Below are 16,100 nucleotides of genomic sequence, written 5' to 3'. Positions count from 1 at the left end.
TCTTTATTTCAGCTTCACTTCCCACACATTTGTCAGCAGAATAATGAGGAAGATGATGAGATCCACCTATCTAGTGATGAAGTCAAGGGCATTTTCTTTATTGGATATAATGTTATGATCTCAGTAAGTTTCATTTTAACAGTTTTGAATCTGTTGGCATGACGGACAGATGTCTCATCCTGTCACCAATAGCTGTCGCAAGTTGCTAATCCCGACTAAATCCCGTGCAGGTATTCTCCACTTGAGCCCGTTTGGAAATCAAAAGTAGGTTTTAACATTAATACTTCATATGTCTGCTGTATGTGTGGGCCTGTCTTTAATGGCTTTCAGGATTAGCATTAGATATTAATATTAGAATATGTGGAGAATTCATGGAGCCACGACAGAACTGGAACAGGATTTTGCATTTCCAAATGACAAGAGGCTGGCATGCCTTTCCTCAAAAACCCACACATGCAAATTGGTGTGTGTACTTGCAGAGCACACACAGCTATGCAGCAATTATCGACCAAAAATAAGCACTCCTCGTTATATGAACAATATTAAGGCTCATGCTGTTAGATTGTAGCAGTTTGACTTTTTTTAATGTAAGCTAAATTCTGTATTTTCTTCTGTTTTTGTTCTGCATCCGACATGAGAAGACACATTTTACTAAAGCGTGGTCTTTCCATGCGAGAGGATAATATAGTTGACTGTGTGCATAGTTACTCATGCTTTGTGTTTTCTCTCACTTTCTGACACCAGCAGATGAATTTAGCTGAATATTTTCCTGCCTTAGTAAGTACAAAGTTAACAAAATAATGCCAGGAAATCCTACAATTCAAGACGTCATTGATAACAGACATCGGTTCTCACCACATGCGCTGGAACTTGCTCCATCTTTGCTGCTGGTGTTCCAGGTCTAGGGTAGAACTGGTTAATGAAGAGACTGGGGAATCGATAGCATTTCACTAAGTCCAGTGTTTCTTGGAAGTCTTCCTCCGTCTCACCAGGAAAGCCGCAGATTATATCCGTCGCAATGGTTACACCTGGAACCCTGAGAGGGGGACACAGACAATTAACTTTTATCCCTGGATGTGAAAACACTTTTGAAAATGATTTGTGTCATGATGCCAATTTGCTGGTATCGAGAGGTAACTGAAAATCACAACAACAACAAAAAAATAATAGTGCATCAAGGAAATCGAGACATTTCATTCAAAGCAATTGTCTTTTAGATATAAAAGTCAGATTTTTCATATTGAAACAATAAATACAATCGATTAGTGAAAAGAATTGATAAATATTCCAGGAGGCACAAAATATCACAAACTATTAAGTTAATATTTTTGAACCCCATCAGCAATAATTACTTCCAAAAAAAAGAAGACGATAATGAGGGGAAAATGATGAGTGCTATAATTGGGACGGATTCATCGATCACAAATGACGACTTAATCAATTGTCTAAAATGACTCTGAAGTTTTCCCACCGCTGAAACCTGCCTCAAAAACCCTAAATGAAGCTCTGCAGCAGCTAAAGAAGACCGGAACCTTTCCCCATGGAGCCATTCGGCCAATCAAAACGAGATTAGCAACCTGTGCTGCCAATTGTTGGCCATTGATTATTGATCCGTCGGCTCATTGGATTAATCGTAGCTAGTGGGAAAAAGGGGGGAAAAGTATTGACTGGTCAATCTGTTTTGTTTGTATTGGCAGGAGTTGGCCGGCCTGTGAAAGAACACTGAGGCTTGATCATCACTGCCGGTCAGGGAACCGTAGATCTCTGGAGAAAACACTTGACATTCCACTATGCTGTTTTGACATGTTGTCATACAGTTTTAATGATTAGGTTTGATCCCAGAGGCACTTGCTATCATACCTGATGGCTAAATTAGCTGTCAATTACTGCATAAAAGGGCAAAATTAGCAATGTGAGTATTCTGCAAGAAATGACATTCTGAAGAGGAGAGTCCAAATCATTTGTGACAAGCCTTCTGTATTCAATAGCCTATTTTTGAGGATGCAGTTATTTGCAAGACTGGCTGTTTTTCTCCATTAGGCGAGACAGAAAATGGTATCCAATCCAGAGATAATTGGAAATCATTTTCCATACCAGTGAGCCGAGCCATTGATTACAAGCTTTCTATCAAAGCTTTAGGCTGAGGAAAGGAAGGGACCTTTCAGTGTAATATGTCATCTGGTAAGCAATGTCATTAGCACCAAAATACTGGGCAGATTCTCTTTATAAGTATTCTAATATGAATGGGAGTTACGGATGCCTCCAAATTCAATCTTTTTTTTTCTTCTTTTTTTTAAATAAGCAAATACAGATCTTCAAAATCCTTTATTTGTGTGTACTTCATTCATTACTACAGAATAAGGCACAGCTAAAGAAGTGCTTGCACTAAACAATGAGACACAGAACTAAAAAAAAAGAGACATCAAGAAAAGGGTGGAGAAAACATTGTTTCCGCGATCGACAATGTGATGCATCTTTAATTACATTAACTTCCTGCATCTGCAACCTCGTGATAACCTCTGACCTATTGACGAGTTCCAATTGGTTGATGGTCATTAATATTAACCGATGGCCTGCAGGCACAGGCATCCTTGACCCCCTCAGATCTGCCAGATAACTAACCTGTGGAAAGTAAGATTAAATAAATAAATGAAAAAAGGTGTGAATGTAATGGTTAAATGGATGAATTAATGTATAATACTCAATTTGTTATTAAAATTAACTTCTTGAATCCCCTCAAGCAGTATTTCTAAACCCAATGAGTATTTCAAATAAAATACATGGTTTAAATCCTTTACTTTGTTAGGTAAACAAAGGACTATTAACAGCCTCTAGGCTTCCTGCAATAATTAATCAAGTAAAGCGTCCTGAAAAAGGGAAGATATAGTTCTGGCTTTGGAGCTGAGGTTCTCTAATGTGTCTGCGTGTACCCACATGAGTCAGAAACCTTCTCGTAAGACTGGAGGGGTAAATCGACAAAACACATTTTAGTAAAAATGATGTGCAGCCCAGGGGAACTGATTGCAAAAATATTACCCACCCCCCCACCCCCCCCCCAAAAAAAACAAAAGAAAGTTGGAAACAACTCACATTGTTTATTGCTACTTAATGTTGCAAGAGTATTTATATCATCTACAGTATATTCCTTCAAGCCCTTTTATTCAGTGGGAGGGGAAGGTAAATAGAATTAGAGAATAAATAAGCATATTTTAGTGGTCCCAGTAGATAAGTGTGCTTTTGAATCTCCTAGGGGCTTGTGTGTGTGTGTGTGTGTGTGGGGGGGGGGGGGGGGGGGGGGGATACTCGTGAAGGAGCCAGTGCACCACTCCATAGCTGGTCAAAAATGCAGCGTTCAATCTCTGGTACACAGTAACACTTGGAGACAGGATACTGACAGAGAGAGCGGGGAAACGGACGAGTGTGAATTGACTTCTGAATTTTCCAAAGGTGGAGGCTGCGAGTGTAAAAAAATAAAGAAAGAAAGAAATACACACAACACATTGTCACACACTGTCATTTTGACACCTCTTCTTCTCCCAGATCTAAGGGTGACAGAGGTGTGATGCGTGATACTAATGAACAAGGACCACAATGATACTCTCCTTGTTAAAAGGGAGAGAGGGGAAATGTGTCTTGTTATTGTTCACCTTTCGAAAAGAAAAGCAAAGAACAGAAAAGCAGCGTGTGTGAGGCAACAACACAGAGACAGAGAGAGAGAAAAATCAAGACAGACGTCAGATTAGGCTTTAGCTTGATACGCTTTCAATTAAATCATCATAGATAGAAGGCTATGAATAGAACTTCAAAACTGGAAAAAAGAACTTTTGGATAATGAAGCGCTGGACACAGGTGTAATCCCTAATTACACTTGCCCTGTTTTGTCGATAAATTTCAACGCACAGTTTTATTCTAATCCCTATTACTTTACAGTGTCAAAACATCTCTAAAACATATCGGCTGTTTAGAAGGCACCAGGATATTAAAAAGCACAAGACACACGCCAGCAAGCTGTGCAACAACAGATATGTGTGGGCCAAAGAGGTGAACAAATGATTCCACGGCCTGTACAGCACGTCTCGCCCATTTTACGTGCAGAAAAACAGGTGAATGTGGAAACTTCTTTTTACTTTATTAGGGTCATGTGTCATGTTGTCTTTACTGCCATTTTCTGACATAATACACACCATAAAGACGATTTTATTCGCTCCACATCAGTTTGATGGAAGCACAGCTGCTTTTCCTTTTCTGCAACACTTCCAAATGTAGCTTAATTTTTTTTTTTTTTGGACAATTATATGAATAAACAACAACTGATGGCTAAGTTAGGGAAAGGAGGAAGAGAAAAGGAGAAGATGAATCTTTTTGCTGTGTGGAAAGGGGATGAGCAGAAAGAGCAGAGCAAGAGCTATGGGATGAGACATTATCTGCTTCATCAGGATTTAACTGCAGTTAGAATTTATTGGAGAAAGTGATCATTCTTGGTAAAAAAAAAAAAAAGTGGTTCAATAATCCAAATAAGTGATACGTGTGAAAGAAGAGTGTGAAAAGGGGAGAAAAAAAGGATTTAAAGAAGCTGTACCGGGCAGCAGTTGAAATTAGAATATGTTCACTGGCACGCTGCCTTTCCAAATACCATCTGTGCATGTATGCTAAATGCTATAAGAGCTGCGCTACATTTTATGAGTCATCTGTTTTACAATATGTGAGGTTACGAATGGTCTGTGTTAATGGACATTAGTGCTCTGCTACCATGTGATGTTAGTGAAGAGGAAGAAAGAAGAGGAAGAATGGGCTTGTATTTTAATTTAAGGTAGCAGTCAGATGCTAAAGGGAGGTCGCTCATTCCCTGTGGCTAATGCTGCACGAGGCAAAAGAGATGAAAGTGCAAGAAAAAGGGTGTGTACTTATGTGTGTACATCATTTCTCATCATGGTGGCAGAGGTCATACCCCTGAAGTTAGTAGCCTCCATTAGCAATAGTGTGTGTCCGAGTCAGAGCTGGAGCATTACACTAGAATCTCTTTGTGGGAAAGGACGGTCTTTTAATTAAAACCCCGAATAATCACAAAGACACTCAATAGGCCGAATTAAGCCTCATAAAAACACATCATTTGTTTTTGGTACAATTATGATCAACTCTTTGTTGAGGCCCACACGTGTAGATGTGTGTGTTTGCGTTTCAATATACACGAGCCACTCTCTTATATTCAAAATATGTGTACGCAAGCATGTTTGCACAACAGATGCCTGTGAGCCGGTGCCGTGAAAAGACAGACAAGACCGATGGGACAGAAAAAAATGACAACATTAAAATAGGTGGCATGGAGGTGTAGAGAGGAAGGCAATGGGTGGAGGGATGTAAAGATAAGAGGGGAAGAAAGACAATCTGGGAAGGTAAATATTTACCTATTCATCTGTTGAATAGAGACCATGCTACCCATCTGTTCTGCAGTGTGTGTGTGTGTGTGTGTGTGTGTGTGTGTGTGTGTGTCTGTGTGTCCTCTGAAATGGTAATGTGTGGCACAGTGGGGCTGCTGTAGTGTAGGAGTTGGATAGTGAATGGAGAGAGGATGGCAGGGAGGAGAGAGAGAGAGGGAGAGAGACAGATTTGTAGTCAACTACAAAAACTTTGGAAAACTGCTGCCTAGAGGAAACTCAACTCCTAAATAAAATCACATTAACACATAATCTGACAGTTTCACTATAATGGAAGAGCAGCTGAGGAGCCTGTGAAAACATCTCTACAAGGACTCACGTTTGCAGACTACTGAAGTACAACATCCATCCATTTTTATCATACCACTTAACTGTTGAGGGTCGGGCTGGAGCCTAGCCCAGCTGACACTGGGGCGAGAGGTGGGGTTCACCCTGGATGGGTCCTGAAGTACAACATGCTGTGTGAATATGAGGCTCTGTCAGTCGCTATCAATGCTTGAGGGAGGCTGAGGATGAGAGGTTTTACTGCATAGATTAGGTGCTCCAAACAGCCACCTGTCCACCCTGATCTGAGTCACTGGGGTTCCATTGACAGTTGCAGCCGTGCTGTATTTCACCATTGTCATTGTTCCAGTATACGTGAACGCAGAAGAATCGACTGCTTGACAGGAGCATCTTCTGTCTCCAGAGTGGCAGTTGGCGTTATGCTGACTGTAATCAAACTTTCCTCTGGTTCACCTTCTGCATCACATCCCAAACAAGCCAGCAAACAGCATCCCAGCTGAACTTCAAAGACTACTGCAGGAAAAAAAGGAGACAGCGTGAGGTTTGTCTCCTCTCTTTGATGTTTGATTTCCAGGTTAAAATACCACAGCGAGACCAAGGGAACACGTACAGGGTTTCCTGCAGTGTATAGCTGGCCCACTGGCTCTAAGTCCCCCCCCCCCCCCCCGCCCCTCCAGGGCCTAAGCATCTCCAGCTCTAACATGCTGAAGTACTGCAATGAGTAAACTGAGATTAGCGTCCTCGACGTGTTCACTCCACAAGCGACTAAAGCAACAAAATACACATTCTTTGACCGTGGTAGCAGAGTACAACATTGTTGCATGGTCGCCTTTTTTTTTTTTTTTTGAAAAATATGATGAAGACGGAATGTACGCTGTGAAGCTGCCTAACACTGCTCCTGTGACCCACTGTCGGGCGATTGTTGGTGTATCTTTGGACAAACAGTGTGTTTGTTAACGTTCTTTGACGCGTTAACAGAACCGCTGTCCAGTTTGAAAAAAAACTAAACTTCAAAAAATGCAAGGTTGCATTTTTTTGTCTCGCTGAATAAATGAAGAAGAGCATCAGAAGAAGAGCACTTTATGTTGTCATATTTTTTTAAATCCAGTCATTCTTAGTATGAAGCAGTTCTGCCATGATGACGTTGACATCAGAGCCTTCACCTTTGAGTTAAGGTTCGTGAACTCCTTGATCTTCACGTCTACAGCTATTGAGCTGCAAGAGGTCAGAGAAAATGATAACAGCCTGAAAACAAAACACTTGTCCTTAACCTCATCGTCACATCATGGCTTGGGCTGAGTATTATTTCAAATGTACCGTTTCAGATTCTGCCGATTGATTCCTACTTGGAATTTAATTTCAATTCCAAAACCCTGGTCCACCACACGACTAAATAACTCCGAAACGTCACACAGATGGAAAAAGATAAAAGGACAAGGGGAAGTCCAAGATGGCTCCCACTTCTGAGGAGGGCTGATGAGGACAAGGCTGTTGTGGGGCGCGCCTGGATAAAAGAAAACTGTGTGTCGGGTTTGTAGAGAGCGAACACTGGAGATGAGCAGCAAAAATAATAGTTCATATCTGAGGAGGAAGTGGTGGTGGTGTGGAGATCAGAGTGTGGAAATGAATAGGAGGAATGTGACATTACAAAGTTGACCAGTAAGAGGGGTTGTGGAGCGCACAACACATGAGCTACAATTCTCAGGAGGCACACGTCACGCTACAGCGTTAACTCAGTGCACAAGAATAAATTGGCCTTTAGAGGGCAAAGCCAACATGAAATCAAACTTTTCACACCCATTAACTGTAATCTAGTACAAAGAGTTTTGTGCAATTGTTACAGTGGATTTTATGCATGAAGCGAATGAGACTGTGACCCTCAACGGTTAGTAGGTCATACTTAAACCACTTCAACTTAATTAAGCTTGACTTGGGGGGAAAAAATATGAACACAACAGATGTCATTCAAAATGAACTTAACCCTTAAAATCCTACGAAATATTCCAGAAATGAAAAACATCTGTCACAACACTGAATCCTTAACTCATCAAATCCGACTCCAACATTCAGATTTGGCAGCGCCGCGGTTTTAAAGGTCGTCTACATCTTCGTTTTCAGTGATTTACTGAGGTTTAACATCTTTTGAAGACGTGATCAAAACCTGAGGAGCACATAGAAAAACACGGCACATGTCATGTGCTTAACGCCTACCATTATTTCTGCCTGAAACGCTTTTGATGGGAAATTGTCAGTGAAGTTCAACAAACAGTTGTCGTTTGGGTTGTACTATCCACGTCGGCTCGCTTTCTTGTTAGTCATCTTGATTTGTATCAGCGCTGCTGTGCTCCTTCCTTTGATTTCAGGGGCTTTTTTTTTTTTTAATTCTCACCTTTTCCTTCACGTTCATCTTCATCTCTCGTGCTTCAAGACGGCAATATTTTTGTGAATGCGCTACACTGTGTGCACTTAAATAATGAACGCGTCACAGACCTTGCGCTTAATTTTATGTCAAAAATAGTTCCTTCCTGAACGAAGAAACCGAAGGTACCTACGAAATGGGGACACTTGTTAGGAGTGTAAATTCCTCAGACACTCACTTAAGTGTTTGATTTAGCTGTGGCAGGCTTGGCGTAATGGCTCAATTTACAGGGACAATGAGAGAGAGAGAGAGTATGGGAGAGGGGGTGAAAGCGAGATGTGCTCGTCACTTGCTGTCACTCATCTCAGCTACTTCTATCACAGAGGATGAAGTGGGGGGGGGGGGCTGTCAGGGCAGAGCTGAAGAGGTGCCAGGTGACTGGCCAGATAACGGGAGGATTTCTGATTGACTGCTGCTGTACAATACAAAAAAAAAATGGCTCCCACTGTGGCTTGAATGCAAAATACTATGTTTGTAAAAGAACTTCGGCGGGCAAAGCAACAGCTTAAAACGACAGAAAACCTGAATCGTTCTGACGGCAGAGTTCAAATTTGGGTATGTTACGTACAAATGCTGCCCCAGAGGAAGAACATGCTGAACTACAACTACAAAAGTGGCAAAGCTTCATTTTTTCTAATGTGAAATACGACATAGAGAAATAGGCTATGAACCCGTTTCAGAGTTGCAGGGTGGATACATCCTTCATTTAGTACTTAATTGGAGCTTTAATCAACCTCACCCAAAAACATGTCTTTTGCTTTTCCAAGTTTTTACAAATAATTGTCTTAAGCTCACAAAGACATTGTTTTTTTCACCTGTCGGCGCAGATAAATCCAAGCTAACGGCGACCCATAGCCACCAACAACCAACAACAGCAAAACCATCTGCAAAAGTCAGTTCAAAAATTCTCAAGAGCATCCGTCCATTTTCTTCCACTTATCCTGTTAAGGGTGGTGGGGGGGCTGGAGCCTATCCCAGCAGCCTTCAGGCGAGAGGCGGGGTTCACCCTGGACAGATCACCAGTCCATCACAGGACCAAAACATAGAGACAGACAACCATTCACACTCACAGTCACACCTACAGTCAATTTAGAGTATCAATCAGCCTCATCCCCTCTTGATGTCTTTGGACTGTGGGAGGAAGCTGGAGAACCAGAGAGAACCCACACAGGAACAGGGAGAACATGGAGACTCACACAGAAAGATCCTGTGCTGGAGCCGGTGCTAACACCTGGATCCTTCTTGCTGTGAGGCGACAGTGCTGACCACTACTGTGCCACCCTCAGGAGCTTCATCTAGTAAATTCCAAATGTTCTTGTATGAGCTGTATGTTCAATAATCCACAAAAAGCACAGTGCAAAAATGTCCTCATGAGCTCAAGACAACCAAGTGAGTTCTTGAAAAAGACCCTTGAAAAAAACATTTTTGGGTGAAGTATCAATCGAAGGATAAGATTTAGAAGAAGAAAAAGCTTATTTAAATGTGTGAACAGTCTTCTTCCTGCTGTAGTTGGGATGGAGGGTAAATAGAAAGGGGGAAATAAGCTTTAGAGCACCAGGTAATGCAAGAAAGGAGGGAGTGAGACAAGTTGGCAGTTGCTTTTTTTTCCTCTGTAAAGTGATTCAATGAGTGAAGAGGGGGAAGCTATCTAGAGTATGCTTGAGAGAGAGAAAGGTGACATACAAGTGATTGGTTAAGAGAGGAGCGATCAAACTGTCAGAGAGACTCTCAACCTGCAGTTCTACCTCATCTCAGCATTTCCCTCAGTCCATATGGTTTACCAAGCGCAGCATGGAGTTATTTCTTCTCATATGCTGGTGAAAAGTCTCAACAAGCACAGGAGTATACAGTACACTTAACCGCATTAATGGGCCTAAGCATTAATCATCGACTCTTATTTATCTCCTTATTTCTTAAAGCAAACTGTCTACATTTTTCCAACATGCAAACAAATGATTTAAGTGCAAATGCAATGTTCGCTATGCCATAGGTCCACTAAATAAATACCGAGTCATTTGTCTCTAAAGCTGCAGTGCAAAATAACCTCTGTCTCCCTGTGGGGCAGGTCATTTGTAAAGAGCAAGGTGGCGGCAGCGGAATGAATGGAGAGCCAGGTAAATAATGATCCCGCTGGAGTCATCAGTAAACTTTATCATTTAATGAAACAGCCGGAGCACAACTGCAGTACAATTTAACACACACACACACTTACACATGCAAACGCACACACACTTCATTACCCTTGGAGGAGGCTATTGAGAACACACACATACACATTTCATTAGTCTGTGGGAGGAGTAAGGGGAGCACACAGACATCGTGAAAAGCCACAGAGTTTGTTTTACACACACACACACACGCACAAAGACAAATAAATGTATACATGTACATCGTCAGTCTCTTGTCTTCTCTTGCTCGCGTGTTGGTCGGGTGTATGCGGTCAGGTCGTGAGGACTTTTCTCTGCTGTTAGAGCGATTTAGAGCGATGTATGAGTTTGTCCCGAGGTGTAAGTATATGGTAAAATACTGCTTGCAATGTAAACCTTTTTAACATTCTTTGTTTCGTCTGAATCCAAAAACCTTCCACACCACAGAATATCAAGTCAATGATTTCTTTCGGCTAAATGTAGGAGCGACACGATTCAGCTGACATCCCGAATGGAAACTTAGCAGAATCTCTGTCGCTTATAAATGAAAAGTAAGAATCCTGATTTGATGAGAACAAGTTGATGGGAATATATCTATATATAAATAAAACAGTATTGTCCTTTTGCACTTCATTTGAATTTAATCAAACCTTCGTTGAGCTACTGACAGTAAATCATTCATCATTTCTTGGTGCTGAACTGAGCTGACCCATGCTGATATGGATATCATCAAAGCTCTGGTTAATTATAGATATGAAAGCCTGATGGGAATCAAAGGAAGGTGGGCACGCACTAAGGGTGAGATTCTGCCGCTCCCCAACAGCACACCAGAAATACCATTACTGACATAAATTGATGGAGCAACTAACTACGTACATCAGTGTTTCCGTGTTTTGTTATGTTTTTTTCCTCAGAGGGAAATATAAGCGGACGCTCAGCCATTAAAAATCAGTAACCGAAAGTGGCGATAGCATAGTGGCGGTTGCTGGTTTAATGGACAAGGATGTGAATGACAACAACTCCATGATGAAACGCCAGGCGGTAAAATTTGGTCGGGTTAAGGTTAATAAAACGAGCTTGAACATATCTATTTGAAATTCTTGTCAAAGCAGAAAAACTGATATATGCGACTAATTTCGATTAATTAATTAAAAAAGACTCAATTATGTGGACGTTTTTGTTTTAATTTGACAGCCCACGAAGAAAACTATTTTCAGTTTGTTAAGAAGTCGAACGAATTTACTCATTGTGAATCACCTCGTTTGATTGTCAACTGCCAACAAGGATGAGACATGCAAGGGAAAGCAAAGTTGTGTGGTCCTGAGAGGATGCAGACACTCTACCGCTCCAGCAGCGTCAGTGTGTGGTAGAGTGAGTGACAGAATGTGGGAGACATGTTGAGGCTTGTTTGCAACACTTTGTGATCTGAAGTAAAATTACTACGGATCAACAAGTGGCACCGTCGCCATACACATACATGTACGTGTACAATGTTCACCTTGTCAAATAATAAAATCGACCAAATGTGTCGGTTGTGTAATAAATACTGCTTGTGATTGTAATAAGTAGTCCTCTCGCAGATAAACTGGCCAAAGTTGCAGACCGGACAAAACTTCATATAAAACCTGAGGAAGGTGTTAACAGTACGTGAGTGGAAGTGGTACAGGGTGAGAGCTCATGTCTCAGGGGTCAATAACTAAACCACTAAATGTAACTGAACCTTCAGCTGATAGCGCCGTGGCGGGAAAGCTCCCTCCCTATGGACAACAGTGTTCAGGAGGGCAGAAACACAAACAAAAGCACAGAAAGACTAACACGTCAGAGCTCACTGCCAGGGTCGTAACAGTCACTCAAACACACACGTGTGCGATCTCACACTCAAACATCTGAGAGCGCAACTGTGTGGTGGAAAACAAGCTTTCAAAGGCAGTCTGAGTCAAACACTGAGAAAGAGTAACATGAGGAGGGAGACAGACAGCGAGACCTGTGGCTGAGTCCAACAGTGAAACATGACAGTGTTGTTAGATGTACCAGAGTATCAGCTGACCTGTGTGTGTTTGTGTGTGTTTGTGTGTGTGTGTGTGTGTACCAGGAGCGTGCAAGCACATAGAACTTTAACACTTTCCTGCCTGGTTACTTGATTCTTGAGTATTTTGTTTACATGTTCTAATCCCACTGCCGTGTTACTTTTCTGCTCTTCCAGCATTCCAGTAATGATGCGTGTGTGTTTGTGTGTGTGTGTGTCAGTGTGTAATTAGTGAGTGACCACACTAGTTTCCACCTTCTTGCTTTTACCTCTAACAAAATGGGGGATTTCATGCTTCTTTTTTTTTTCCAAAGTCAAATCTGGTGGTATTTCAATGGAACTGAGTTAATGACCCACAAATACTAGAATTTCAAAATAAAAGTCTGAATTCATACAAAAAAAGGACTGTACACAATTACAGAGGAAACAGCCAGTCTCCATGACTAACTCTGAATTTGTGCAGTTTCAGTCTGTAATTGGTGTGGTTCTAATGTGGGAAACGAGTCAAAGTGTTTTCTCATGCTAGTTTACAAAAAGAAAAACAAATACTACGCCTGTATATCAAGCAAATAGAGAAAAGGTGTATCGAGAAAGCAAGCGTGATAAAACTTGTGAAACCTCAGGAGACCAGATAATCTTGAGGCTCATGAGTCAAAGCCACATTAGAGCATTTCATTGATAAACATGACAATGAAAAAAATGTGTTTACACACGCAACATGAGAAATACTGAAAAACAGATCTAACAAAACCAAAGAAAATATTCATATCTTGACCTTAAAATTTAGGAGGTCCAAAATGTTGTGGAAGTGAGCCTGAAGAAGATCTTGTTTTTTTAAAGTAGATTAGCAGGCAGTTTTGTTGCTCTGGGATGTTTTTAGAAGCACGCAAACACTTACATAAGTGTCAGTACTCTAGTGCGTCTCACCCCCCCCCCCCCCCCTTCACATGAGGGTGCTTTTTTGTGTTCTACATACAGGAAGCACAGGTAATCTGGTCTAAGAAAAAATAAATTAACACAACTTAATGAAGTAGCGTGTGTGTGTGTGTGTGTGTGTGTATAAACAAAGTAAGGTTTAATCCAGAGGACGTGTCAGTAAGACACCGATGTTTTAGGAACTGCCAACACTCATTACTCACAAGCCGTTTCTCTCAAGTCTACACAGATACTTGTCAAGTTAATGATTGGTTCTCTGCTGGTTTGCTGCTTTTTAAATGGAGTCAGTTTACAAAGCTCCTCCTCCTTACACTCGTGTAGGTGAGCAGGAGCGGGTTACTCCTAAACCGTGGTAGACTGCAACTTAGAAAATAATACTACTTCAATCTGGACAGATTAAACCACAAATGCTGTTCTGAATATCGCAGACTTTCAGAACAGAGTGTGAAGATTACGCGGACCAGTGGGGAAGATCCGAAGAACCCAATGAACTCGATCCTAAAGGTTTTGAGAGTCGACGTACATCACGTTTGTTCCACATGAGCAAAAAAGTGGCAGTGCATCATTAATGCACGTTCTGTCCCCTTTAGCATCAGTATAGTCATGTTTCAATAGTTGTGGCTTTGTGCCAATGCAGCAGTAAAGCAGGAGCTCTGAGGAGGCACAGTTGTTCCCTCCAGCCAGATGAACGATAAATCATCCACGCACGTTATTGTGTTAACATTTTCATGATGGTACTGTGTTTGATGGACACGACATCATTATGATGGTTTTCTAAAGGATTATTTTAGAACCACAGGTTGGTATGAAGTGAAAAAGACAGCAAAGTTTCATCAAAGCAATACATGTGGTTGAAGCACATTTAACATCATTAAGCTCAGTTGTCTTTTCAACTGAAATAAGTTGAAAACTACTTGATCACATCTTGAGAATCTCTTCAGTTGAGAGGGTTTTCTTGACGCTGGTTCTCAAAGTGACTGCTTTGCACCAAGACTTTATAATTTTGTTATTTTTCCATGACTTTTGCGCTTCTGTCACAGATAAGAAAGCTACGCAGATGAAGTCGCTTGTTAGTCTGTTTTAGTTGTGGTACTTTTGGTTGTGTTTTACTCTGTGGTGTCGTAGCTCACAGGCATTTTCAAATTAGTTTAGTCTGGTTACTTTTTCAACTTCTTTAAGACAAACATCTTCCGAGGTTAAAATCTTCCTCACTGGTTATTTACTGAACTGTTATTACACGTTAAATTTTAAATCTTTCATTATCTTTGAATGAGCCCTTTATATCAACGTACAGAACACGTCCTCTTCCGTGGTTCCACAGACGCCCAAAATTGATCAGGTAAATACTCAAGGTTATTTGGTGCACTAGCAGTTGCTTTATGATGGTATGTGCTTATCTTGAGGCCACAAAACTGACAGAAAAGACGACGGGCTCAGGTTTAACCAGTTTACAACATCATTGGCAAAAAAAGACAAAACCTGGCAGGCAGATGTATCAGCACTCGAGGAAAATTTCGTTCTGGGAAGCTGAGAGTAGTGCAGCTGCTGCCTGGTGGGTTTGAAACACTCAGTATGTGCATTTGTGTTTGTGTGTGTGTGTTTGTGTGTGTGTGTGTGTGTGTGCGAGAGAGAGAGAGAGAGAGAGAGAGAGAGAGAGAGAGAGAGAGAGAGACTTTCTGTCTGCCTGCGATGACTGTTTGCTGTTCCTGTCCTCTCTGTGTGGTTAAATAAGGGTGGGTAATCAAAGATAGTCCAAAACACTCAGAGAAATCCAACTGCTGCCGGTACTTGCTGAATCATCAGCTGGAAGAAAGGCAGAAAGGAGGGGTGAAACTCCCGCCAGTGTGGCGCGTCATTGCGGTAAACCTGTCTTGCTTGCTGCTGCTCTCAGTTCCCGCCTCTCCAGCCCTCATCTCCTTCCCTCTCTTTTTTCCCTCGTCTGTCTTATCTCTTTCTGTTTTTCACTCTTTGTTTTCTTTCCATGCCTTCAGGAGGGCTGCAGCCACTCCCGCCCACTATCCCAGTGAAACATTAGCCTTGGCCGATACCTTAAACCTGGCAAACCAAAGAAGGTATGTCTTCAACAACAAACAGCTCCAGACTGTCTCCACATACACACACACACACACACAAACACACACACACACGTTATTGTAGTCACGCTATTGCAGCATGTGTCCTGTTGTAACTCAGGGAAGCTTGATATAAGCCTGTCAGTCCTCCTGACTAATAGAGATGACTAACTCCCACAAACACAAACGTCCTGGAGCCATTGGTTTGGAGAGGAACCGTCGCTACTCTCCAGAGACAGAGACACGCACATGGAAAGTTTATCAACACATTAGATGAATGGTCGATAGCGCCACTCCACAGACAGTGTAAAGATTGCAACACACAGCAAAAGCTCATGATAAACACAAGGAATCACAAACATTTAATGGATGACCGGTTGAAAAAAAGAGAGAGAAAAAAAGTACTTTTTAGGACCAGGTATCTGTATTACCAAATTTACAGCCTAACTTGAACTCAAAAGTGTGCCACATTTGTTTTACTGGCTGTTACCTTGATTGAAAAGTTGATTCCTGTGCCAAAATAATAATAATTAAAAAAAAAAAAAAAACTACTTCGTCACAACACTCACTTTTCTAATCTTGGTATGAAATTTGAACTGCTTTTCACTTTTGTCAAATTGAGTCCAAAAGTGTATGGAAGAATTGTGTACGGCTGAATTTGCTGCAAATGTTCTCCAGCATTTGCCTAAATGGTAAAGGAAAAAGAAGATCCAAGGGCAGCCATGTAGCTCATGTCACCTGATAGCACAACCTGACATGCTGTCATCATGAAACCACGCC

The 16,100-nt window shown here is 41.5% G+C and overlaps 1 protein-coding gene across 4 annotated transcripts in view; it reads right to left on the bottom strand.

Annotated features, from left to right (window-relative positions):
* The window catches only part of cdkal1 (CDK5 regulatory subunit associated protein 1-like 1), a 228,870-nt gene that overhangs the window by 63,797 nt on the left and 148,973 nt on the right, over nt 1-16,100 (bottom strand). For all 4 annotated transcript variants that reach the window (XR_015118417.1, XM_086217319.1, XM_086217321.1 and 1 more), the window contains exon 11: nt 856-1,036. Coding sequence is in view for 3 of the 4 variants with exons in the window: in XM_086217319.1 (XP_086073445.1) it covers nt 856-1,036 (181 nt within the window). In the remaining variant the exon portion in view is untranslated. The remainder of the gene's footprint in view (nt 1-855; nt 1,037-16,100) is intronic.

This window comes from Aulostomus chinensis, chromosome 11 (assembly GCF_037954235.1).
Source record: "Aulostomus chinensis isolate RoL2024-O1b breed Wild chromosome 11, RoL_Achi_v1.0, whole genome shotgun sequence".
NCBI classification, from domain to species: Eukaryota; Metazoa; Chordata; class Actinopteri; order Syngnathiformes; family Aulostomidae; genus Aulostomus; species Aulostomus chinensis.
Note: the sequence above shows the minus strand (reverse complement) of the source record. Positions and strands in the feature narration are given on the sequence as shown.